Source organism: Channa argus, chromosome 1 (assembly GCF_033026475.1).
Source record: "Channa argus isolate prfri chromosome 1, Channa argus male v1.0, whole genome shotgun sequence".
NCBI lineage: Eukaryota > Metazoa > Chordata > Actinopteri > Anabantiformes > Channidae > Channa > Channa argus.
The window spans coordinates 49,630,922-49,657,007 of NC_090197.1; the positions used below are offsets into that span (position 1 = coordinate 49,630,922).

Sequence of the window (26,086 nt, forward strand, 5' to 3'; positions counted from 1 at the left end):
GATATTGGGCGGATCTAAAGGATCACCAAGTGGGCACCGTCTCAGTAACTGGTGTGTCACTGAGTTAGGTCCACAACACGAAGAGGGTTTAACAGTGTGTGTTCCAGCTTCCCAGAAACAGCCCCCTAGGTGCTTGACCCACATATTCAATGCCATCCTCTTAACAGGTTAAGTGCACTCCACCTCCTTGCATGCCACCTGACACCTTGTCAAGTCACAAAGCATATGACGGTCCGATCAACTACCAAGCATCAGCCAAGCAGCCACATTCAGACTTCTCATGTTAGAAAAAAGCATGTGATCTCATTTCTCCAACTAACCAGCTAAGGTGCTTAGCATGCTCACTATGTGCTAAACTTGTTTCTTCTGTCCTTCGTGACGCAACCCTCCCCAATTTCTTCCGGCCTTGGACCACCACTAAACAGCCGGGGATGGGAATGGGCTGTTGGGGGTTCAGTGTCTTGCCCAGAAACACTTCGACATATAGCCGGGACCGGGGATCAAACCATTGACCCTATGGACGGCTGCCTTACCCCCCCCCCCCCACCAATTGGCGAACTAACCAATAAAATTCCTCAACCATCTCCTGGTAGATGTTTCTCAAAAAAGATATTTCTCTGATTCCTGGACATTTTAGGGAGTCCTGACTCCAAAAAGTTCAAAAGTCCAAAAGTTTATCTGGAGGCATAGTTGGGACGCCCATCTAGTAGACCAAACAAAAACAGTATGTTTAGTCCAGCTAGCAGGCTAGCAGTATGCCATGCTAACCAGCTAGCTGCCTGAGCCACCATATAAACCAAACAAGAGTGACCACATCTTGGTAATCCACAAAACAAACCAGCCAAACCTCTAAAGTCAGTTTCAGCTCATTTTTTCCATCCCAACAAGAACATTTCAACATTTTCGAGTATATTCTATTCCTTAGAGAATATTGTTCACAGATGTATAGTTGGTAAACATTTGCAGCTCTCATGAGAACAGACTCGAAGCTTTAGGCACAATTTGTTTGTTATTGTGCTTTTGGTGGCACACTTTTACAAAAAATGTCCCTATATTGTTCTTTATTAATTACAGCCCATAGACAAGAAACAGCTCATAATATAGCACACACTGGGATGTTCCCAAGATGTTACTGTACAGAACAATATTAACAACAAAAAGTGTAATTATAATAAATTGATATCACATGTTTTTAATAACACTGTTATTTTTCTTTACCTCTAGTGTGGTTTCTCTATTGTGTTGCCAGCACTAGGACCTGCATCTTTTCAAGCTATAATCAGCAATTCTGACTAGAGCTAAAAGTGCTTTCCAGCCATTGTGGTGTTACAACAGTGCCCCTCTGTGGTGTAACTAATCACTGTTTATACACAAGCTGTTACACCTCGATGTTGAATCTCAATGCATATTTGTAATAGCTCATCCTACATAGTCTAATGTAGAGTGTAAAATTAAATAATAAACTTGTGGAAAAGCATAGTTACAGGGAGGACAAGGATAATTAGAACACAGGACAAAATCACCAAAGGCAGGTAAGACTACAAAAAGTGCAAGAAGGCGAATATTCTCAACCTACTGGCCGATCTGCCCATGTTTTAAGGCATTTCATTTGCACATTAAATAAGCACCACATGGGTTTGTCGTGGAGAACATCTTTGCTCTGGTAAGTGTATATCTTACTTGTAAATGCATGACTGATAACCACATATTTGTACCGCTCTCATTTGAATTTAAGCAATTCATTCTGCATCAGTTCACATGACTTAAACTTGAATTGGTGGAGGAGCATTAGAGAGGCAGAAGAAACACACCTGTTCTTTTTCGAGTGTTCATCCTTCCCCTTCTTCACTCCAAAAATTCTGGTGATCAAAGTGCTGAAGAGAAGTGTAGAGGAGTTCCTCACCTATGGGGAAGGAGGACAGAACAGGTTTTCTCTCTAAATTCTTGTAGAAGTGTTGATTCAACTTTAGGTTTAAGGCTACAGTTTGTTGTTAATTTGTATTGTTATACAATGAAGTGATGTAATGGACTGTACAAATATTATAAAGCCTTAACACGCACACACACAGATATATATATTTATAAAAAAGATGGAAGTTGAAACTCACTGCCCAGACAGGGGAGGTAAAGCCGAGTACAGCAGCCTGCATTCCATCTGAGACAAAGGGAATGATGTTTTCCCCCAGACGTGTGTCCCTGTACAGAGCCCGGAGGATGTTCAGAGCATGGACCTGTAGCAAGGTAAACAGATATCGAACCATTCAAGCAGAAACACATTATGAATGTGACACCAAAGACAATGTTTTATCCTCGGGGTTGTGTCAGGGCGAAAAGCAATAGTGACTCAAAGGCTATGTGTGATGCGGTTTCTGTCAGTTCAGAACAGCTGTCCCAGTGCCAGTGACTAGATCTAGAATTGCTAGATGATGCACGATCACACCTGAGGGACGGTGGAGCTGTCAGTGGTTCTTTCAGCAGATGGGATGGCCAGAGCGATCAGTTCTCTCATGGTCATCTTCAGCAAACTGCAACTGGATGACTTTGGCTCAGAGGACAGCAGAGCCTGTGGACGTGGGAAAATCAACAATGCACAGAGATGCAACCTGCTTACTTGGAGATTCTAAGTGATACAAAACAACTATTACACAAGCTTCTTAACTTCTCAAAATCTTAATAAACTCTCCTGAGCAGTAAGCTGTTCTAACCTTAACGTTTCTACCACATAGTGTTAGCTTGTTTAATACATAGCCTAGGGCTGCTCTTTTATTGCTTTTACACAACCAATGAAATGTCAGCAAAAGTTGTTAGTAGATCCAGGCTGTGCTGGGCCAACATCCTGCAGTTAACTTAGCATCTACATCCACCTTCTGGCTCTCCTCTTTGTCTTGAAACTGACTAATGATCTTAGTTTTTTCACAAAACCAAATATAATTCAGCTCGCTATGCGACACAATTTATTTATTTTTATATTTTGCTTTTGCTGCTCATTATACACTTTCCAAGAAATGAATAACTAATTAATAAAAAGTTAATAACTGCTGTTGGACTGAGTATTTAGGATTTTCTGAATACCAACCTGCCATAAGTTGGGATAAATAAGATAAGATAAGATGAACTTAATAAGAATTTGCTTGTGTAATACCAAAATATAAAAAAAGTTGTATACCCGTCCCAGCTAAATTTAAGATCTAAGATAAAAAGTTTCTGTCATATAGTCCCACATTTCTATTCTAAACAAGCAATTCTAATGTATGTAAAATAAGGGCAAATTATTATTAATTATAATTCTAATTATAAGAATTATAATTACATCTGATGGCTTGCTACTGCATGTACAGGTAACAATTATTACTATTTTAGTTAATAATTAAAGTAATTCATATTTCTTGGTTCTACAATTTTAGCAGTAAACCTCTTTGAACTGGTTCTAGACTTAATCTTGCCCAACACAATGGAAAAAAAACATTTTATTCAAACAGTCATTACATAAGGTTATCTATACAGATGGCTTCACTGGATGACATCAGTGTATGAGCCAAGAGTGGGAGTCGAGAATGTGGGAGCAAGGAGGTGACAGCACTTGGCTGCTGTGTGAGAAAGGAGTTATCTTACTGTGGGAGCTGATGTGAGCCAGCTGTGTGTCTGGCCTGGGTTACTGTTAAGATTTAGGTCTGGGAGGGATGGAGAGATGGAGGATGGAGGATGGAGGATGGAGGAGGGGGGCACAGACTGGCTCCAATATACTTTTGGGGGTAGGGATGGAGGAAGGTTAAGAGGAAAAGGGGGGTGAGCGCGGTTCCTGTGAAGTCAGTCCGCAGGTCGGTGCAGACCAGCATGAGTTGAGCGCAGGGAGCCTGCAGTCCCGGATCTGACTGTCTTTCTGTGAGAAGGAATGTAGCTCAAACTCTGGCAAGGTGTCGACCTCTGCTTCTCCTCAGACATCCTGCACTTTGTTGGGCTCTACCTCTTCTCCGTTATCTTATCTTTCTCTCCACCATTTTTCAACTTCAAGTCATCCATCTTGGCTTTCTATTTCACGCTGCTCTGCCTGGCTACTCCTCTTCTCTTCTTTCACTTTGCTGTATCTCTAACTTTAGCTGTCACGTCTTTTATTTGCAAAGGTCACTTTAGCCAGAGAACAGAGATGCTCCCATGGTGTTTAATGGTATAAATAATCAGGTTTTACTGTCTGATCCAGAAAGTCAGAGTTAGTAGGTTTGAAATGTAGAACTACCTATAAAACCACTATCAAGCATAAAATCTGGCCGAATCCAGCTATTTCAAAGAGATATGACCTTCATTTGACAGCTAATGCATAAGACACATGTGAACAGATGTCAGCAGTGCACCTCTTACCCATATCTACCAGAAAAAGAATCACACTCCAAAATAATTGTTATGATACAACATTTAACATTTCACTTTTAATCACGTCTACTTTTAATATGAGGAATCAGAAGCAGTGAGGAGGCGCGAGCTGGCAGAATAATAGAATGAGTCAGTCAAGTGTTAAGGTAGGTTAACCAAGAGATTACAACACATTGTTAGAGGTGTGTGGGACTGGTGACTACTAAGAGGGGTCACGCAAAGGACAGCGTGAGTGTATACGCATGTATTTATCTGAATGTGTCAGTGAGGAGAAAACAAACACATTAAGAAACAGTATTAAGAAACTCAGAGTTCTAGCAGCTTGGGGGCTACAACTTCTAATAACACCACTTTTATATGTAAACAGGAACTAAAAATGTGTGTGGTCATGCACACACACACATATAGACACAGACACACAAACACACACAATGAACATCTTTAGAACTAAACCTCTTAAACCTTATCAACATTTAGACTTACTGGGTTTGTATCCTCTTTGCTCTGAAAGATTAGGGATTGAATCCATAACCACTTACCAAAGCTTAAAATCAACAGCGTGAGTCTGGCATTAAGACTGAAACTTTACAAGCACTTATTCCAAATATCTTCGGCTGAAACTTACATTAAAATCTTGAAACATCAAGTTTACACACCTGGATGTAGAAGGGGATTCCAGCACTGCGTCGTGTGGCACAGAGCTTGGATGATGGATCACTGGATTTGATCTCCTCTAGAACCTCAGTCAACCAGCGGGTCGGTAGCTGCTGCAGGGCCGGACTTCCACTCCTTCCACACATAATAGCAGAAGAATTATTATTCCTTTGGGCTTTTACATTTGTATACATTATATAGACCCCTCAGGAATTGGCGACAAATGTCCATTAAGCCTGTGTAACCTTGTTATTTTCTCCACAAACAACAACTTTACTGCAAACGTCCCCTACACACTGTACAGTAACTTAATGCACCAGAGCTGCTGAAGAGACACTTTGTATTGTTACTTTCTTAAAGGGTAAGTGAACTATGTGCGATACACATAATTGCACATTACAAAATGTATTTTGTGCATAAAACAAATAGTTTTAGGTCAAATTTTGCAGTTTCTAATTAAAAGTTTTGTTCAGCCGAATGCTCTTCAGGCCCTTGACAAGATAGACCTCATATCAATTTCAGGGACTATCATGTATGTGGTCACTGTCTTTAAGCGTTTGTTAATAGAAACCTGAGTGCCGTTTATGCATCTTACTTTAGACTGCTACATTTTTTGCTTTCCACAGTGTTCGCATAAGTTTCCACCCGGAAAATGACTACACTGTATCACCACCAACTTCTAGTAACAACAGGTAACAAAGGGTAGGTGGACAGAAATAAATGGTCTTTGTTGTTTTTCGTACAAATGACTGCACAGACTTACATCAAACACATCACATACATAATGTAAAATGCTAAGTTTGAAAATTTTTAATCATTGGGTTACATATTATTATTATTATTTTTAATCATATTTTAAACGTGTATATACACACACAAGCTTTATTATTTTAAGTAATATTTTGGGCACTATAATTCATTCTGTCAAACTTTTAATGTTCTATACACGCTAATGTTTTTAGTTGCAATGTTCAATAACTTGTTTTCAAAATGGAAAGTCATACTTCAAGCTGTTGCATGACTTATATCCAATTTTATTAGTATTTATTCAAATCCAGTTTGACCACCAGATGGATCTCAGACAGTTTCTATAAAACATGTGCCCTAAAAAAAGTTCAGAAAATGTCAGATGAATTACGAACCACAATGCAATGTATTTGATTAGCTTTCAAATACTCTGAAGTGGTTTATAGTGGTTGCAGAGATAGTTTTTGGGCTTTGAGCAAAAACAAAAAAAAAAAAATACTACATCAATCACCTCAGCCACTGCACAGATATGATTCCAGTAGAGTCATATCCAACAACCACAAATGTATCATATAGCTTTTCTCAAGACAAACTCTTATTAAATGCTGATCCACAGTTTTACATAAAACTATTCAGGATGGGCTCGACATTACAAAGGAAGTTGCTGCTTTAAACTTTCTGACACATTTACTGTTCCCTGTGACATCTGGTACTCTTGACTGTTTTAAAACAAATGCTAAGAATATGATCTGAAGCAGGTTTGGCAAACACGAAGCCACAAGACGCCGCTCTGCCCTGTTTTTTAAGAAGCAGCTATTTAACAAGAGCCAGTGGAGCAGAGAGTCTGAATTAAAACAATTCAATGTGGAGGACACAGCAAGGGCCCTGTGCAGTTAAACAAACTCTAGTGTTCTCCACCACACACACTTGACAGAGCAAGGACTCACACATCCTCTCACATCCCCTTGTTTTGTGGGGTCTGAAAGCCTGAGTCCGAGAAGCTAGAAATAATCAGAGTTTGAGGATTGAGACATCTGTAGTTGTGTGCTAAATGAAGAAAGTGTTAAAATTAAATTTTGTACTAGGTCTAGGTCTGAAGTAAATCTGGGGCACTGACAATTTGAACTCCTTTGCACAAAATGTAAGCGCTGCATTCTAAATCATGGCTGGACTGACAGTTTCTAACCATGAATTCTGCTTGTTTTTGGGCAGTTTGCTTTCCGAAAGTAAGATTCAGATCAGATATTTTCAGATCAGGTTACGGTTTCTTTGTCTTAGAAAAGTCGCGGTTGCTTTCCCTCCAGGCCATTTTGTATCTGAACTATTAAGCGCTATCCATGAGTTCTGAAGCATTTCGCTGAATCTGAGCAGACAATATAACTGTAACCACTTCAGATTATATCCTGATGATTTTGTAAGCAGTCACATCAGTCGTAAGTTGAAGGATACTTCCACCATGCTTCACAGATGAGGCTATGTGCCCACATCATTACCAGTTCCTTCCCTTCACACTCTTCTCTTCCTATTTCTCTAGTACAAGTTGATCATGGAGCGTATTCCTGATGTAACTAATTGTTGTAAAGGACTTTACGACTTCTTCCATTATCCACCAAAGTTGTTTTATGTGGTTTTCGTGCCCTGTCTAAGTACCAGCTACATTCTTTTTTTAGGAATGTAAATGGTTTAGAACAAAATTTTGTTTGACTAAGTCTAAAGAGTTGGGTTTTTTCTGCTAAATGAGGGCCCGGTACTCACAGTGACAGCTCATTGGGCTTATATGGAAAATTTATAACAAAGGAAGCAAACCTAAAATGCAGATATTGCCCTATTGGAAATCAACCCCCAGATCTTTTATCTGCTTAAACGTAAATGAATGAGGGAATAACACAATCCTGGATATGGAACAGCTGAGCAGCTAATTTTCCAAATATGTCTGAGCTACTAAAATAGGGGGTCTGTATTAAAAGGTTTTGATTCATGCACTTGACAAAATTTGAAATTCACTGCTAAGAAATATATAATTATGAAAATTGTGTCACTGTTTACATACTTGGTAAAATAAATTGATCCAAGGGTCAAATAATGAGGAAAAACTCATGGATTAAATGGTTTAACTATGTAACAGAGTGAAGTAAGAAAATTACTGATAAAAGAGAAAGTGAAGATCGACGGATAGACTGATGGAAAAGATAAACCAGGGAACAATAAGCAGAAAGAAAGAGACACATGAGACAGTCCAAACACAGAGGAACACAAACGAGCCAGATCCCAGTGCAGAGCATCAAAAGGCTGTGGTTAAGAACCCCGCAATCAACACTCTATAACCCTGCACACGGCCCTGCATACCATCCACACACTGTGCTTACCATGCTCAAAACACACTCCCATCTACACAAGCCATGAGCAGAAAACACACTCATTCTACTCCTACACATGACCACTAGAATGTTGCCTTCATTACACAACTCACAGACACCGAGTTCTGTACAAGAACAAAAACAAGTGAGTTTTGTTTTTAACTGCTCAGCTCTGGGTGGTTCAAAGTCCACACTGCTGAAGCGGTTTTGTGGTTCATCACCTGCCACAGACCTTAAGACATCTTCACAACCCACCATTGAGGAAAACTGGGAGGTACAAGAGAGTGAGAAATACTTTTAAGTCCTTCCGAATTTAACAATTTTTTATTTTTTTTTGATTCCCCGGAGAAGGATAATAAAGGGATTATTTCTCCGTATAAAAAAGGTGACGGGGATTGTGGAGTCGTGGAGACTGCAGCCATTTTAACAGTGCCTTTCAAAGTATGTGGCAACAGAACCCCAGTAAGTCTAGTAGCATTAAAGTTCGTAACTACTCTAGCTTCATATTTGAAAAAAAAAAAACACATAACCTGATTGCAGAAATCAGAGTTATAAATGCTGGGGTATATATGTTGTCATCTCTCTCCAATAAATGTTATGTCCTTAACATAATCTGATACATTGTACTGTGAGTTGACTCATGCTTTGGCTGACATGAGGGCACCAGATGATGAATAATTTCAATTATTCATTCTCAATGTGATTACAATATATTTAATTTGATATTTGAACTTGCTTCTTGTTAATTACAAGGCATGCTGACACTTGGCGTCATGATGGAAACCAATGCCCACAGCTATTAAGCAGTATACCCATCAGCCCTTAGCCCTCAAAGTAACCCCCACTGACCAACCCACCTGCATGCAAACGCACACGCACGCACATACACACACCTGGAGAGCATGTCGGTGAGGCGTACAAAGCCCACATAAGCCAGTTCAAAGGCGCCACGATGACGGGACTGTAGGAGCTGCTGACGGAAGTACAGGCCTACCCCCTCCACCTGTAACAGACAGACAAATGAGGAGTCAACAAATGAAGAGCACTGCTTTCTGGGTGCTTCTGCGTGTATTATGCTTGCAGGAAGAAAATGATGTGACCTGTTACACGGGGTTCGAATGACGTAACTGCAGTCAAAAGATTCATGTGCATTTGTGACACACAAGGCTGCACATGACCTGTAATTTTGAATGGTGAAGGCAGTCACAAGCACATCACTCTAGACTGGCTGAACATTGCATCTTTCAACATAAAAAACATCAGAGGGAAAAAAAAAGATGTACATTTTCCTGTACGGACATGTTTATTATACAGTCGCTCCATAGTATAGGAATGGCACTGGCTAAGGCAATTGTTTTTGCTGTACACTGAAGACATTTGGTTAAAAGATGGATATTTGAATAAGTTCACAATGTAATCTCTTATTTGAGGGTATTTACACCTTGATATGAACAATATACAACACAGCAACTTTTGTACATATGAGTAAAAAAGCTGGCATCCCCTAAATTATTTTTCTACCAAGATAATATGTAAAGCACATTCAGCTAATACAAACGTATCTTCATCTTCAACTTCGAAGTAATAAAAACGGTCAAGGAGTGTAAAAAAAAAAACTTATATGAAGTAGCATTTGCGCAAATGTTACTTAATTTTACATTATAGATAGATATATAGATATATCTATCTATATATCTATATCTATCTATCAGATAAGTAGATATATAGATAGATATAGATAGATATAGATAGATAGATAGATAGATAGATATACAGAGAGAGAGAGAGAGAAATATTCAACTGTGAGGATAAGATATAGATAGATATATAGATACACACACACACACACACACACACACAGACACAGACACACACAAGAAACGTTAAATTCAACTGTGAGGATGAAAATGACTCATGGCTCAAAAGTCATGAGCAACACTTTAAATGAGAATTCTTCCAGTAGCACAATGAAAAACAGCTTCTATATTAAACCACTGTGTATTTTGCGATAAAATCGAAATCACTTTGTAACGTCAAGCAATTAAATATAAATACATGCAATAAACTGAATACAATGCCAAAACAATTACGCAACTCCACCCCATAATGACATAATTTTACTCAAGGCCAATGAAGCGCAGGAACACAACAACAAACCAAACTTTTAATTCGAACCAACTTTTTATTCAAACAGAAAGTGGTTCATTTTCTTGTAAACATTCTAACTTATAGTAGAAGGATGTAGCTAATCCTACCAAAGTGAAGCTGTTGTTGACACTGGCTGCAATCTAGTTTCAGAGACACCACTTAACTTTTAGCCAATGAGCAGCAAGCATGTCAAGCGTGAGAGCGGCATGTCAGTAGCGTGACAAGTGTGTTCAAATAAGGTTGCTGAGACATCCACATAATGGCCACTGTCAGTAAAACCATCCAGTTAGTAACAGTGTTAGTAACATTATTCTAACTATACACAGTGTGTAAACTGTTGAGTGTGTTGCAGGTGAGGCAGCAGGGCGAGGCGGACGCAGAGTTCCAGTGCCCTGTCATTACGGCTGTGGTATCACCGCCACCACAGAGACGGGCCTGGCCTCGACTTAGTCAGGGGTGGCATGTAGGGCAAAGGGAGGGGTGGTAAGGCCTGGAGGCAAAAAAAAAAACCCCTCTTTTAGCAGAAAAAAAAACCAGTGGCCCCATAGGGGATGTAGGGTTAGACACAACATCAAAACTAACACAGAAGCAGACCCACAGATGAACCAGGAGTACGCCAGTCACCATAACCTCCAGCAATGAACCCAGACATCACTGAACAACAAAATAACAACAATGATGCATCAAGATTAGTTTACAGCAACCGAAACACTACTGAAACTGATTAAATAAGTTAATAAAAATGGTGAAGAGGGGAATGTTGCTAAAAGATTGAATATAACAAAAATGTAAGGCTTAGACAGCCCATTTTACACCACATGACTGGTCAATAAACTTAACTGAACCTGCAGACCTAAAGTGGACTAACTAAAACACCAAAGTATGGACTGAGTAAACCACGACGCTACCAAGCCCAATGACTTATCACACTGGTGGCCAGAGTGGGCTCCCAGGACAGGCCAGACCTCACAAGGGTAAAAATGGTAGCGACAGTCACTGCTAGCTGGCCCCATGGCTGCCAGGGGCCAGACCGCTGCGGTGCTGAGTTGGGCTGAGCTGGGCCGGTGGCTTCACCTATTTAAAGCGTCTCTTGCAAAGATTCATGTCTGCGTAACTTGCTAAAATGGCCAAGCAAGCTTCCTGCACAGGGCGGGGGAGGGGGCTTTATTTAGATGTCAACATCCTGTTTGCAAACATGCCCATTTCCCAGAAAAAAAAACTTCCAAGACATTTCCCAAGTGTAATTACATATGCTGAAGCTGTGACAGTGACCCAAAGAGACAACTTTTCCCCTGACATCCCAGAGTTAGACAGCACTCTGATGATGTTGTAAGCTGCTGCTTACGGGGGGAATTGTGATGCTCTGGTAATAATTTTGATTTTTTAGATCACTTCAAAGCAAACTAATGGTTATGTAATCTGTTCCAGTTAGTTTCTCACAGATTTTAGTTAGCATCAGTCTCACCGCTTACACACTTACGTTATTCTTTGTTTTTATTATTATTATTATTATTATTTCGCCATATTCGTTTGCTATCTCCTTCTAGACAGTTTGTCGGAGAAACACTTTTAGGAGACGTGTGCTATTACTTTTCTCTTTAGTCACTTTTATACTTTCACTTTTTAACACTTTTTCTTTTCATAGAAAATAAATGAGAGACACTTGAAACTTCCCTTCAACTTTTGATTAGCTTCCTGTATTGCCAAACTTTGGAGTAGAAACTTCATTTCAATATTTCAGTATCTTCAAATAGCGTATATCACCATGTTCAGTAAAGCCTTCGGCCGCTCACACTTTTAAAATTTGTTCAATAGCGTTTATACTTTACACATTTTGCAATGCAAAGTCTGACCAGTTTACAGCCTTTTCTTAGCAAGTGTGAGTGACTCAGACTGGCAGCAGTTGTTGTTATGGTAACGGTCACAGCTGAATCAGCTTCATGTGATCAGCCTCAGTGTCCAAACACTCTACCCTACAGATTTTCTCCCTCATGATACACAGTGGAGACACACACGCTACAGTAAAAGTTTCTGCTAACTTTGTTTGCTTTCTGTCCTTCTTTTTGTCGTCTAGTTTCTTTCTTTTGTCCATATTTATCTCTCCTCCTCTTTTGCATCTGTTCAACATTTTGCCCGTTTGCCTCCATGTTTGCAGCTTTAAACGTGTAAACCTGCTAACTTATCTCAGCAGCTTCTGAGCGATCGCCGTCTCTCCTGCAGCTTAACACCTCTCCCAAGCAATTTCGAGAAAATTGCCTTTTCTAGTGCTATTTGTAATTTTACATTTAGATATTTGTTGTGGAAATGTAATTTAACCATCAGTAAGTTAGGCAAGCTTTTTAACCAGTGAAATAAAAGGTGGTAACTTTTTAGTTTATCCACATCCGTGTTGAATCTTTAGAAACAAATTAAGAAGACAAACTGACAAAGCCTCCATGAAAAACTAAATGGGGTATCTAGAGGCATTTGCCTTTCAGCACCTTAAGAGGTGCGAATAGATGCCAAGGTTTTATTTTTTCGTTTTATTCGTTACATAGTGCACTAATTTCTGGTTTTACAAAGCCATTTTCAGCCATTTCCAAAATAAAACCCTAATTTTTCTGCTGACTAATCTTTTTATAATACACAGTATGAATAGTTTAGATTGAAATAAGCCGTACGATAAGATTTAGGGACGAGTATTTATCATCACTGTGTATCATCTCTGGCAGGCTTTTGAGAAAAAGTAGTGCTATAAAAGAGAATTCTTCATTACACTTAGAAAACCCATTAAGAGAAATATTTTGGGGGCATAAATATTTATAATTCAGAAACTCAAATAAAAAGGCATATAGTAAAAATTGTGCACTAGAGAGCTAAGATAGAGTGATGCTGGAAAAGCATCCATAGTGTTAATACTGTAGCAGTGTGTGTGTGTGTGTGTGTGTGTGTGTGTGTGTGTGTGTGTGTGTGTGTGTGTGTGTGTGTGGCCAAATAAATGGTCTGTATCATGTCCAAACAATTTAGGCTAAGCTATGCCAAATAAACACCACAGCTGTCAATCGTAAGCTGACCAACTACTTCGGTGGCCAGTCACACACGTACAGTGCATGTGTCAAAGTTATCCTTCCTCATTTTTCCATTATAGTACAACCAATAATTAACAGTGTCCTCTGAAAAAAAAACAAAAACAAACAAACAAACACAGTTTTTGCTGAAAAAGACCTCAAAGAAATTATCAACAGAAAATTAAGTGATGAAAGAAACGAGTAGATTCATGCCTCTCTATTACTGCTGCTGTTGCCATAGTGTCACCTAGTGACAAAAACATCTTCATAGTTGCCAGGCCAACAAGGCTGTAACACAGGATTCTGGTTGAGGACCACAGAAGGTGTTCGCACACGTTTTGGAAAGAGATGGGTTTTTGTCACTCACACGCAGACAAACACACACACACACACAAACACACACACACACACACACACACACACACACGTCATCACTGTGGTAGGGCAGAATTACTTTGTCCGCACAGACTAGGCCAAACCCAAATTCCCAAACACTATTGAAATCACACCACTGACTGTTAATGCTAACACACACACACACACACACACACACACTTTAGCCAATGCACACACAGTGATGACAAGTAAAGAAGAAAAAGAAAGAGGACAGGAGTTCAGATTTTCCTCTTGTCCACATGGTCCTCTGCATGAGTTTGTTTCAGCATCAGTTACGTAATCAAACCCAAAGTCGTATTTACCACAGGGGACAACATGATATCCATGATATTCCCGTCAATTATCTTGTCAAGACATTGTGTGACATCACTGTATTCAATTTAAATAATGAACATTGCCACAAACCTGACTGTTTTAAACAAGCTGATATTCTACTATTCACTATGTCCACATAGGAGATGAAAAACTTGATCTATAAAATCTATGTTGTAGTAAACACATGCTGAAGCTGAATAGATCATTTGGTTTTATGATTAAATATTATGTTAAATGTGGAACTCCAAAATAATCACATCAGAAAGTCAAATTTAAAATGTTTTAGGGACCTCTCAGTGTTACCCAGCAATTCATTTAGACAATATTTACCCAAATTAATTTATGAAAATTTACATTTGGACCAATAATTGGATCACAACACTGGACCTTGATGCCAATTTTTAAACAAATGTCCACAGAGCATTACTCAAGATTAACTGGGACTAAAATGTGAATTGCTTGGAATAATTGCATGAATAAACACATTTTGACTGAGGTACCACAGAAAGAGAACAGAACACACATTCAGCACAAAGAACTACAGTACATGGCACTTCCTACTCTCTCCCTTGTGTAAACACACAGTCAACAGGCAAACACAAACACACACACACACACACACACACTCTACCCCCTACACAGACAAACACATCCTATGTCTGGTACCCTTGTTATTATGGACATTCACATACTGAACCACTCAGACAACTATTCCTGTGCGAGTTTGTCTCATTCGTACGTGTGCGTGTGTGTGTGTGTTGTTTGCGCAGTGTTTTCCTGCTGGTAGTGGAAGTGATTTGGAAAGAATGCAGTGGAAAGGGAGGGGCATCGTGGCCGTTAAACCAGCAGGGTCGGGCCTCAAATGAAAGCGCTGCGCTAACGAGGGCGGATGCTAATTCAAGAGCCCAGCATGGAGTCACAAACATGTACGCACACAGACATAGATTGACATCACTCTTCCCTACTGTACATTTACACATATACAAAAACAAAATGCCATGTTACACAGAATACACATTGGGTTTATCGTGTGAATTTGTCTGTGGGTGTAAACAGAGAAGGCAGCATTCATATCTACATTTGGATCAGACATATATTTTTGACTGTTCAATCATGACTGAATTGAGATCGCTTGTGTTCTTAGCCGCAGTTTCCACAACTCAGCTGTTATATCTTTGTTTTGCCTTCAAAAAAGTATAAAAATTGTGCTAAGACCGCTAAATGGCGGGTATTGTATATCTAGTATCCGTGGGCAACGATAAAGAGACAACGTTCTTAGTGGTAAACATTGCAACACTGCATCACAGTTTGCGCTGCTTTGCTAAAATTGTTACTACAACTCTGCAAAGACCAACAACTTAACAACAACATGATGTTACCATAAGCATTTTACTTTTAATTGGATATTTACATTCACAGTCACTTCTGTGTGTAGCTGTGTCTATATGCAAACACTGCTGAATATAGCCTATCATAGAAGTCACCTCGGGTCACCCCACTGGAAGCCCAACTGGGCTTTTTATTTATTATCATTAATCTTTGTCAACTCAGAAGCTGTCTATACATTGTGTTTCATGCAATGCCATGGGAAAGCTATGAATACCATGAATACTGTCATGGTAGGACATGAAAATAAAAAAAATGCATTCATTCATTGATTCCAGCCTGCACACAACCACATAATCAATCCGACAATTGCTGGGCCTATTTCTTATAGTAATGTAATTATTGACTTTGGTTGAAGGAAAATAGTGAGGCAAGAAAAGTCAGGTTTTGGAAGATAGTTTTTATTTATTTATTGGGTGTCTTAAGGCATTGGTATGTTAAAGAATTTAGTTTTTTCTTTAAGCAATCGGGGTAAACTATTATATTTAAGTAATGTATGTTATTATTATTTTGTTTGATTTGGTTGAGGGTGTTTAAATCAATCAAATTTGATGTATTGTACTGTAGATGGCAGCACTTCTCTACTGACCTACTATTGCAGAGCATCACCAACATAAAACTAGGAAAATCCTTACAACATGACACAAGAAAACAAAAAATTCAACATGAAATGACGTCAACTTCACATTCTCTATAGAGCAAAAGCACATTACATTTTAAATGGACAGCAATGACAATAAGGTAAAAGGCAGTTCAAGAGACTAAGGTCTGATGAATACTTCTAGCAGAAAGCCATACAAACCTCTGTGTATGCTCCACAAACCTACATAATTCTGCAATAGCAAAGTCTATGGACTGCAGTCTCTCAACTTTTAAAGCTGTGTGCAGTTTGTTTAAGCGCCAAAGAGTAAGCAGAAGCCAGAACATATACTGTGGGACATTTACATACAGAAAGTATTAAGTTTTTAAAACAGAGCAGTCTGGTTTGTATTTTGTTGCTTTAATGCAGCAGACTTCCAGTGTGTGACTGTAGACTGGTCCACAGCACCTACTACAGTGTTGGACTGTAACAACACAGAGGAGCGGGGCACTCGTGAGTATGTATACACACTGCTAAAACCAGTGCACACACATCCACAGAGGAGATTGCATGTCGTCTTCTGCAGGGATGATTTTAAACTTTATCCCACTACCTACCAACTATTAGTTTTATTAGCCTGTGATTAAATACACGTTTGTTTCACAGTGTTAATGTTAGAAACAACAACAAAAAAAGTGACGGCTGCTTGATTTCTGTTGTGGTAAGGTGTGTTATGTTTATCACCTGTTCTTCTGTGATAAGCCCAGGGTGTGTATTAGTGTTGTCACTGATGTAGTGCAGAGGGAGCCTCTGACATAGCTGTCCCAGCAGCATGGCTACTTCCTTCATGCTCCGCCAGCAACATACTAGCACCATCTGGGCCGTCACTCTGTAGCCCTCACCACCTGGAGCCGGACATACACACGCACCCACAGAAATGAAATGGGGAACTTCACTTTTTAGTTAATTACATCACAAATTCAACCCAAGGACTGATTTGTCTTATGATGTAATTTACCACAATGGAGCTTTTTATTCATTGAAAACAATAAAATGCCTGTTCAAGTCACGTATAGCAGCGGCTTTTTTGTTACGTCACATAATTTGCACATACTAAACACAAACATTACACCAAGCCATTTATATTCCCTAACCTTGTAAAATCAAAGTGGTTTGGATAATCATTAAAAGTTTCCTAGAAATGACAGAATGTGCATCATGTACATATATCACCGAAAAAAAACAAAGGTCAAACACTGCCCCCATCAGGACATCAGCACTGGTGACTAACTTACCCCTATGGTTATAGTAATGATAACATAAAATGAAAGGGAAAGCAATACAGAATGGACTCTGTGTAGTTGTATAACACTGTATGACTATATAAAATGAAGCAATCCTTAAAAAATAAAATCGCTGAACCCATCTGCATTTTAACATACATAAACTGTGTTACATTAAATATAATCAGAATATATACATGCAGGTATACAGGTATTTGTAGCCCACCTTTGTTCAGTGATGGTGTGCATGTGGTCTGGCAATGTGTGTGATCATCTTCATGGGGTTTGTCCTTGTTCAGCTCTCTAGCACTGGTGAAAAAGTCATTGGTGTCCCTAGGCTGTATCTCCTGAAGGATCCTCTGCAGACCTGCTGAAGTCTCTGTTCACACATAAACACATAAATAAATAAACACACACACACACACACACACACACACACACACACACGGGATGGGGAAAGGTTGCATCAAGAAGGGGGTCCGGCGTAAAAACTGTGACAAATCAACATGTGGACAAAATGATCCACTGTGGCGATGCTGAATCACTTCTGTGTTCACTTTTGACCTCCTTTAAGTCACATATTACAAATATAATAAGCCTCTCTCAAATATAAACAATGTTTGGGAAATTAAGTCTGGACATTGCCCGGAGTTGTCGTTTCGGCCATGTACTCTGTAACAGAGACAGGGTGGTGGCTGGCCAGAATGTACAGGAGCGACAACGTGATAGAAAAACTATGCTGCATGAAACTAATTTGTTTACAGCAAATCGAAGCCATAGATATAAAAAAATAAATAAATACAGTCGCTCGATAGAATTGCTGTCAACATGCCCATTTGTTCTCTTTAAATCCTTACATCAATTCGAGACAGCACAGCATGCCCTTGTCTATGCACAGGCTCATTCACATAATCTGGTCGTTGCACTAAAGGGACTTGCAAAATAAGTCTAGGTAATCTCTGGGCTAAAAAACTCAGACATTTGAATTCTTAATACATCGCTATCAGGTAAAGTTCGGAGAAGATCAGGATTCCAGCACGTGTAAGTGGGAAGCAGTATAGAGTAAAATAGCAATAACAATGACATTACCCGATTCACTATCCATGGGGATGAGTCCTTCTGGGGAGGAGCTCTGAACTACAGGTGAGACCACGTCAGACATTCTGTAGCACACAGCAATAAGCTCTGACACCAGATGTCTCCACTGCTCAGTTTGGCTCAAACTCCTAAACACACGAACATGAGCTTATCACATGCAGTACACACCACAGGACATCACAAGTAATAGACTGTGTCCAATTTAGATCATAAAGAATAAAACGTTTCAAATGGAAATACGTGTGTATATGTTGTTGGAATTCTCACTCAGTGTTTAGATGCTGCAGTACAGCTGTGATGCAGTGAGTTCTACCATAGAGAGGATGGGAAGCAGCTGCCTGTAAGAGAGACGACTCAGCCCTCAACACCTCTGACTGCAGGCAACGCAGCAAGAACTGAACCACTGAGGACATATAAAAAAAATTCAATACACGTTTAACATTCAGTCAATACCTTTGTTATGGCTATGCATAGGGGTCTCACCAGCCATAGTGTTGAGCTCCAGGACAAGCAACTCAGTAGTCTGGAACGGTAGGGAGGGAGGCTGGAAATTAAGGCCCTGCTCCTGGGCACAGTGCAGCAGAGCCTGGCTCAGGTCGGGCTGGTGCAACAGCAGGTTGAGGAGGTGGGCTGCTGTAATGCTGTCAAATGGTTTGGTGCTGGTACTGAGGTCCAGAGCAGCCTGAAGGACAGCATGCATCCTCTCTGGCACCTAACAACATGCCCAAAGTGGGATCGGTATGATAACAGGTAACAAATAAATAATTGGATATAGCACAGAAATCAGGTGGGGAAATCTTTAGCCACCACACAACTAAAACTAAAACTCAAAAATTACAGAGCTTGGAGCCTCAGATTAACCTGTAGTGCCACAGCTGATGCAGGGAGTTGCCGCAGTAATGCTGATGCCAGCTGTTTCACTTCCAAGAAATTGCTGGCAACACAGTAGAAGACATTCTGAGCGTGTGCAGAAGTCACGACCTCACCAAGGTCAAACACATCATGCCCTGAGGAAGAAACAGCGACGTATAAGGTGTCACTAAGTCAAGAATTCAACTCTAAACTGCTGTGCACATTAAATGGGACACAACATTGTTCTGTGCTTTTTAGTGCTATAGCTGGTATGGTGATAATTTAGCTATAAGGAAACTGATACTGAAATCAAATCTAGAGTTTTAAAATAGTTTCAAAATGCCGTGTTTTTCCACAGTATAAAACTATACTGATAGTAACAGTGGGAGAGCATTTACACATCTTTAATGTTTTGTTAAGTTTGTTAATCATTTCTAAGCACATCTTGTGAGCCTCAGGTTTACCTGTGCTGAAGGTAAATAACTGGCCCAGCAAACACAGCAGGTGGAGGGACATGATGCATTTAGAGAAAGAAGCTCCGGGAACCAAAACCTCCAGCAGCCTCACACACAGCCAGTGCAGGAAATCCTACATTTACACAAAAAACATTCTTTATTCATTTAAATTAAAATGAGCACACTGGGAAAAAATTAAGAGGAAAAAAAGTGACAATCATCTTTGGGGAAAACTCTGAATTGATGTGTTGTTTATGTGTGTATACCTTGTACAGGTGTAGTGTACATTGGTCTCGTTCTCTTTGCACCTGGTCTCTCTCCTGGCTGACTCTCTTCTGTAGCAGCTGAGTGCTGTCCTTCACTCTGCAGAGCAACTGGAAAGTGAAAGTTTACACTGTTGATTAAATATAAAAGTTAAAGATTTGTCAATGCTGTAGATCCTGCTAAAGGACCACACAAGTTAGAATCTACAACCCCAATTCAAAAAAGCTGGGAAGATGTGAAACATTAATAAAAACAGTATGCAATGATGTGCAAAACTCATGAACCGATATTTTATTGCCAATGGAACATAAACAACATGCCAGCCAACTGAGACATTTTACCATTTCATGGAAAATATTAGCTGATTTTGAACTTGAAGGCACCAACACATATCAAAAAAGTTGGAAGAGGGGAAACAAATAGCTGGAAAAGTAAATGCCACAAATGAAAAACAAATGTTAAAGTTAATTGGCAACAGGTCAGTAACATGATATGGTATAACATGGTATAAAAAGGAGAGAGGAGATGTCAGAGAGCCAGAGCCTATCAAAGATGGCCGTGTGATCACCAATCTGCGACAAACTGCACCAAAAAAACTTGGAACAATTTCCTTAATGTAAAATTGCAAAGACTTTGAAGATCCCACTATCTTCAGTATATAATATCATCAAAAGATTAAGAGAATCAGGAGGAATCTATGTGTGCAAGGAACAAGGCCGAAGGTAAAAAAAAAACTAGATGAGCATGATCTTTGGGCCGCCAGGCAACACTGCAAAACAGGCATCATTCTCTACTTGATATCACTGCATGGGCTCAGGAACACTTCCAGAAATCACTGTCTGTGAACACAATTCACCATGTACTCCACAAATGTAAGTTAAAGCTGTATCATGCAAAGAAAAAGCCAAATATAAACACAATCCAGAAACATTGCCGTTCTCTCTGGGCCAAAGCTAATTTAAAATGGTCGGAGGCAAATTGGAAAACTGTTCTGCGGACAGATGAATCAAAATTTTAAATTCTTTTTGGAAAACATGGATGCCGTGTCCTGCAGAGTAAAGAGGAAAAGTTTGAAATCAGCAGGCAGTTAAAAAAAAGCCTGCAACTCTGCTGGTATCGGGGTGCATTAGTGCCTATGGTGTGGGCAGCTTACACATCTGGAAAGGCACCATCAAGGCTGAAAAGTACATAGAGGTTTTAGAGAAACATATGCTCCCATCCAGACAATGTCTCTTTCAGGGAAGTCCTTGCATATTTCAGCAAGACAAGGCTAAACCACATACTGCATCCATCACAACAGCATGGCTTTACATGAGAAGAGTCCGGGTGCTGAACTGGCCTGCCTGCACTCCAGACCGTTTACCAATAAAAAACATGAGGCGCATCATAAAACAAGCCCAGGACTGTTGAGCACCTGGAATCCTGCATCGGACAAGAATGGCACAATATTCCTCTCCTAAATCTCCAACAACTGGTCTCCTCACTTCAGTTTCAACATCTGATATGTTGTTTATGTTCTTTTCTATAGAAAATATGGGTTGATAGGATTTGCAAACCATTGCATTGTTTTTATTTACGTTTTACACATCTTCCCAATTTTTTTTGAATTGGGGTTTTGTATCAGTGATTCCAAGAATGTACACCCTGCTGCTCCCGGGCAACACAAGAACACAAGCTAACTGTTTCACATGCAAAGACAATACTAAATGGAATGTATTTAAACAACAAAGACACCAGAAAGTGACCTTCTTCAGAAGGCTGATGGTCTGTTGTCTGACCCCTGGTGATTGGCTGTTAAGATTTGGTAACAGGAAATGGCGGATGAGGTCCATTTCCTGTATAGTCAGAACCTCAGTGCTGCGATGGCTCTCACACACCAAGCCCAAAGCGTCCATCCTCACCTAAGCGACAGGGGAGATACAAGTTCACACCCAAATAGTGTAAATATTAAAGCATAAATAAGACAGAAAATGTACAATAATATAATAAGTAGGCTCATTCATTCAACATTAATGAATGAAAACCTGGCAAGTGAGTGTGGCAAAACATCTGTTTTTAACAGTGTAAAAAATATTAATGGAGGAGCTTCACATTTTGTTCGTCATTTAGCACTGATCAATACCATTTCTGGTTATGAACTGAACTTCAAAGTGCGTGAACAAACACAGACACAGTCTTTAAACCCCTCCCCTCTTTTAGGCCAAACTCTGCCACAGCTAAAAGAAGCTGCCTCAACTACCAGAGAACTACTACAGCTGTGACATGGTTAAGGTGAACGAGTAGTAAACAATTAGTAAATGCGTTTTCTCACCATTTAAAAAACAGAAACAGTCTTTTACAATAACATTATTTTAAACATCTCCAATAACCTAATTAATAAACTGACTGAGACTCAGGATATTGCCTCATTGTGAGAAGCTCCTGACCTGTGATTAGTATTTACGCTTCACTATAAAATAATATATATTTCTTCCTTCTCAATCAACAAACAGTTGATATATATGAAACTGAATCCTTATTTTTTACGTTTAATACAAAACTTCATGCCTGAAGACAAAAGCACTTGATGACCCTCATATAAGTGGGCGCCCCCTTCTACCAACTGTGCCACAGTTCTTCTTTATTTTGGAAAAAATAATTTGGAAAAGTAAATGTTATATATTATTGTTAACCCTGTTTATTTTATTCATCTTTTACTAGGTCTACATTTTCAGTTTCAAACAAGTAAGTTTAGCATGTAAAACATCTCAGCTAGATGCCTAAAGGCCAAGTGGTCCAAAAAGTTCAATGTGAAGCTCTGAAAAGGTAATGATGAACACCACGAATACACAGCCGAAGACGAGAAAGAAACTCACTTGATCATGTTTGTGCACCAAGGCCTGCTGGATTACAGAAAGAGGCACCATTCCTCCCCACAGACCTTCCTCTGAGGACGTAACAACACCTTGGGCCCTGGCTGCCCGCAGACATGTCATCAGGGCTCCCAGTGCACCCCTGCTGCCTGAATGACCAGCCAAAGATATAAAACAATGTTCACAGAATGGTTCTACATATTTCAAACATTGTGACTGTGTTAAAAAAGATAATAGATATTAACATGCAGCTGGCATAGCATGAGAACCGCCAGAAGGAACAAAAATGCAGATTCAATAGCAGTAGATTTTTCAAACCATATTTGAACAGTTATTCCAGAAATTCAAGTGCGAATGCTTTTAAATTGACATGTCCTTCCCAGGTGCTAAATCATCTTAAAATAAGTTTCATCTCCAGTAAACCAAAGATGAGTTTCCATCTGGCTTTTCCTTTATAGGGAGAATGACCTGTCATAAGAAATAAAATGGCTAAACAAAAGTTGCCAGACTGAAGAGTTTAAGAACACTACCCAACCAGCACAGCAAACCTTTGGTAGTTATTGAAATGAGTTTTAATAATGGAAGTAAAGTTTTATACGCACATTTGATTTTAACCATTATTCTATGCTCAAAAGGTGTAAAATACATTTTCATTTTTTGTATTTTGTAATACTTTTACAACCAGTTACTTAAATAAAACAAACAAAAGATTAGATACTGAAAATGCATGTGTGTAGGTGTTTCCAAACATTTTGTTGACAGTGTATGAGGAATGTGTTGTACATGCAAATCTCGGTCTATTTGTGGTTTACCTGTGCTGCAGGGTGGTGTGTCCTGTAAAGCATGCACCATTTGAGCCAAACTGGATGGGCTGCAGCGAAGTAGTTTGGGCAGAAAGTAGTCCAAGATGTATGTAGTCTGGTCTAGTCTGGCATGGCACAGAACCTGTAGCAGAGGGGTTACCCAGGTGAAGTGCCAACAGTCCATCCAGTTCTCCGTCTTTCCCGCTGCACGAGCCTCACTCTCCAGTTGTGTCTTGTGGCTGACAAAGAGTCTCTCCAGCAGGTCACTGGCATAAGGGGCCAGGGATTGATCCCCCATCAAGTCCAGAAGATATGAAGGCAGCTGGGGCTGGATGTTAAGCAGGTGCCCTGCACCATACAGCTCCACCAGGCATCCTAATGAGCCATACTTTCCCCTCATGTGCCACTCCATTCCCAATAGGCTTTGAGTAATCTCGTTAATGTACGGGTCCGTAGATGGGTCAGAGGTGGAGGGGTTAGTGTGTTGGTGAAGGAGGAGGAGGTTGCGAAACAGGGAGCGTGTTTGGTGGCGGACTCCATCTAGTGGGTGTTCCCAATGGGAGTATATGTGCTCCAGGAGGCGTTGCTGTATTGTGGAGCCCCCTCTGAGGGACTGCTGGAGCCTAGGAGGGCCACACCGTGCCCCTCCCTGCATGCAGTCTAGTGCAGCACTACTCCACAGGGTCAAGACCCGAGCCACCACCATGGCTGTACTGGACTCCTTTATGCTGAAGCGAGAAAGATAAAAAGAGAACAGTTGGTTGTGCTTATAAAACACATTTAAATGATTTCATTTAATCCTACACACAGATCTAATATACATTATCATACTGTCACTTTTCCAAGCTCTGGGCAGCACAAAAGAAATTCTTAAGAACATTTCCTATAACAAAGATCAACAAGACCAAATGTCAGGACTGAGTGGAATCAACTGGTTAATCTACCTCACATCCAGATCCAGCAGTGTATTTGGGACCAAAAGCAGCAGCTGTTCCCACTGTGGTCCTGGGAGAGCACCCTTCCAGCTCAACATAGCCAGAGCCCCGTGACACAGATACAAAGAGACACTCGGCAGACGACTGCTGGCACACAGACCCTCACATCTTTGCTTTAACCACTGAGGGGCTGACTCCAAATCCTGCATTGAGCTATGCAGCAAACTGCACACCTAACACATAAAAACACAAAACAGCATGACAGGAAAGAAATGGCAAGAAATACTTAAACTTCAAATATTATTTCTCAAAGTATGTTTTGCTTTGATGTTTGAAGTAACTAAGATTATTTAGAGCTTTCAGACTGTAGAAATGAAGTATCTCTTGTGTATAATAGTGCTCAAATTAACAGGGTTAAGGCTTAATCTGTAACCGATGTACACTGAGATGTGGAATACTAATGCAACCACAAGGGGGCACAAGCCAGTGTCTACTTGTGTCCCAAGTCTGGACAAACGCAGAGGGTTGTGTCAGGAAGGGCATCAGACGTAAAACACATGCCAAATTAAACATGCAAATTATGACTTCCACACCAAATCTGATTTCCATATTGGGTCGGATGGAGCCCGGGTTAACAACTATCACCACCGGTACTGTTGACCTATATGGTGCCGGTTGAAATTGGGCTGCTGTTGATTAAAAAAGGAATTTGTTTTACCATGTTAGTAAAGGAGTTTGTTTTACCTTGTCCAACCCATGTTTTACCATGGTTGGACGGGAAGAGAAAGGGAGTAGGAGTTATCCTGAAAGAGGAGTTTGTGAGGAATGTTCTACAGTATCAGACAGGTTGATGAGTCTGAAGCTGGAAATTGAGAGCGTGATGTTTAATGTTGTTAGTGGTTATACTCCACAGGCAGGATGTAAGTTAAAAGAGGAGAAATCCTGGAGTGAGTTAGATGAAGTGATGCAGAGCATTTAGAGAGAGGGAGACCGAGAGAGAGGGGTGACTGGTGCTGATTTTAATGGACATGTGGGTGATGGGAACAGAGGTGACGAGAATGTGATGGGCAAAATTGGTCTTCAGGACAGGAAAGCAGAAGGACAGGTGGTGGTAGATTTTGCAAAGAGAGTGGAAATGTCTGTGTTGAATAGTTTTTCCAGAAACAAGAACATAGAATAACATACAGTACAGTCGTGGTCAAAATATCGGCCCCCTTGCAATTCTGTCAGAAAATGCAACCCTTCTCTCAGAAACTTGTTCCAATTGCAAATGTTTTTTGGTATTTCACGTGCTTATTGTTTTTGTTTGGACTGGAAAAACACAAAAAAAAAACAGAAGAAAAGTGAAACTTGATAAAAATTCACACAGAACTCAATAATGGACTCGACAAAATGATTGGCCTCTTATCAAAAATTGTAAGAAATAATTGCTTTTCAAGCATGCGATGCTGCTGTCATTTGTATTTAGACCTTTACACCTGTGGCAAGTAACAGGTGTGGGCAATATAGTAATCACACTTGCAACCAGTTAAAATGGAGAATGTGG

At 39.9% G+C, this 26,086-nt stretch overlaps 1 protein-coding gene across 3 annotated transcripts in view; it reads right to left on the bottom strand.

Moving 5' to 3' along the window:
- The window catches only part of thada (THADA armadillo repeat containing), an 87,416-nt gene that overhangs the window by 56,184 nt on the left and 5,146 nt on the right, over positions 1-26,086 (bottom strand). For all 3 annotated transcript variants that reach the window (XM_067529360.1, XM_067529379.1, XM_067529367.1), the window contains 17 exons: positions 24,550-24,773; positions 23,615-24,333; positions 22,806-22,951; positions 21,696-21,851; positions 19,953-20,060; positions 19,696-19,819; positions 19,241-19,386; positions 18,863-19,091; positions 18,647-18,782; positions 18,371-18,507; positions 17,508-17,660; positions 16,743-16,903; positions 9,020-9,129; positions 5,025-5,157; positions 2,441-2,563; positions 2,109-2,231; positions 1,812-1,903 (listed from right to left, as the gene is read on the bottom strand). In XM_067529360.1, the coding sequence (XP_067385461.1) occupies positions 1,812-1,903; positions 2,109-2,231; positions 2,441-2,563; positions 5,025-5,157; positions 9,020-9,129; positions 16,743-16,903; positions 17,508-17,660; positions 18,371-18,507; positions 18,647-18,782; positions 18,863-19,091; positions 19,241-19,386; positions 19,696-19,819; positions 19,953-20,060; positions 21,696-21,851; positions 22,806-22,951; positions 23,615-24,333; positions 24,550-24,773 (3,020 nt within the window). The remainder of the gene's footprint in view (positions 1-1,811; positions 1,904-2,108; positions 2,232-2,440; positions 2,564-5,024; positions 5,158-9,019; positions 9,130-16,742; positions 16,904-17,507; positions 17,661-18,370; positions 18,508-18,646; positions 18,783-18,862; positions 19,092-19,240; positions 19,387-19,695; positions 19,820-19,952; positions 20,061-21,695; positions 21,852-22,805; positions 22,952-23,614; positions 24,334-24,549; positions 24,774-26,086) is intronic.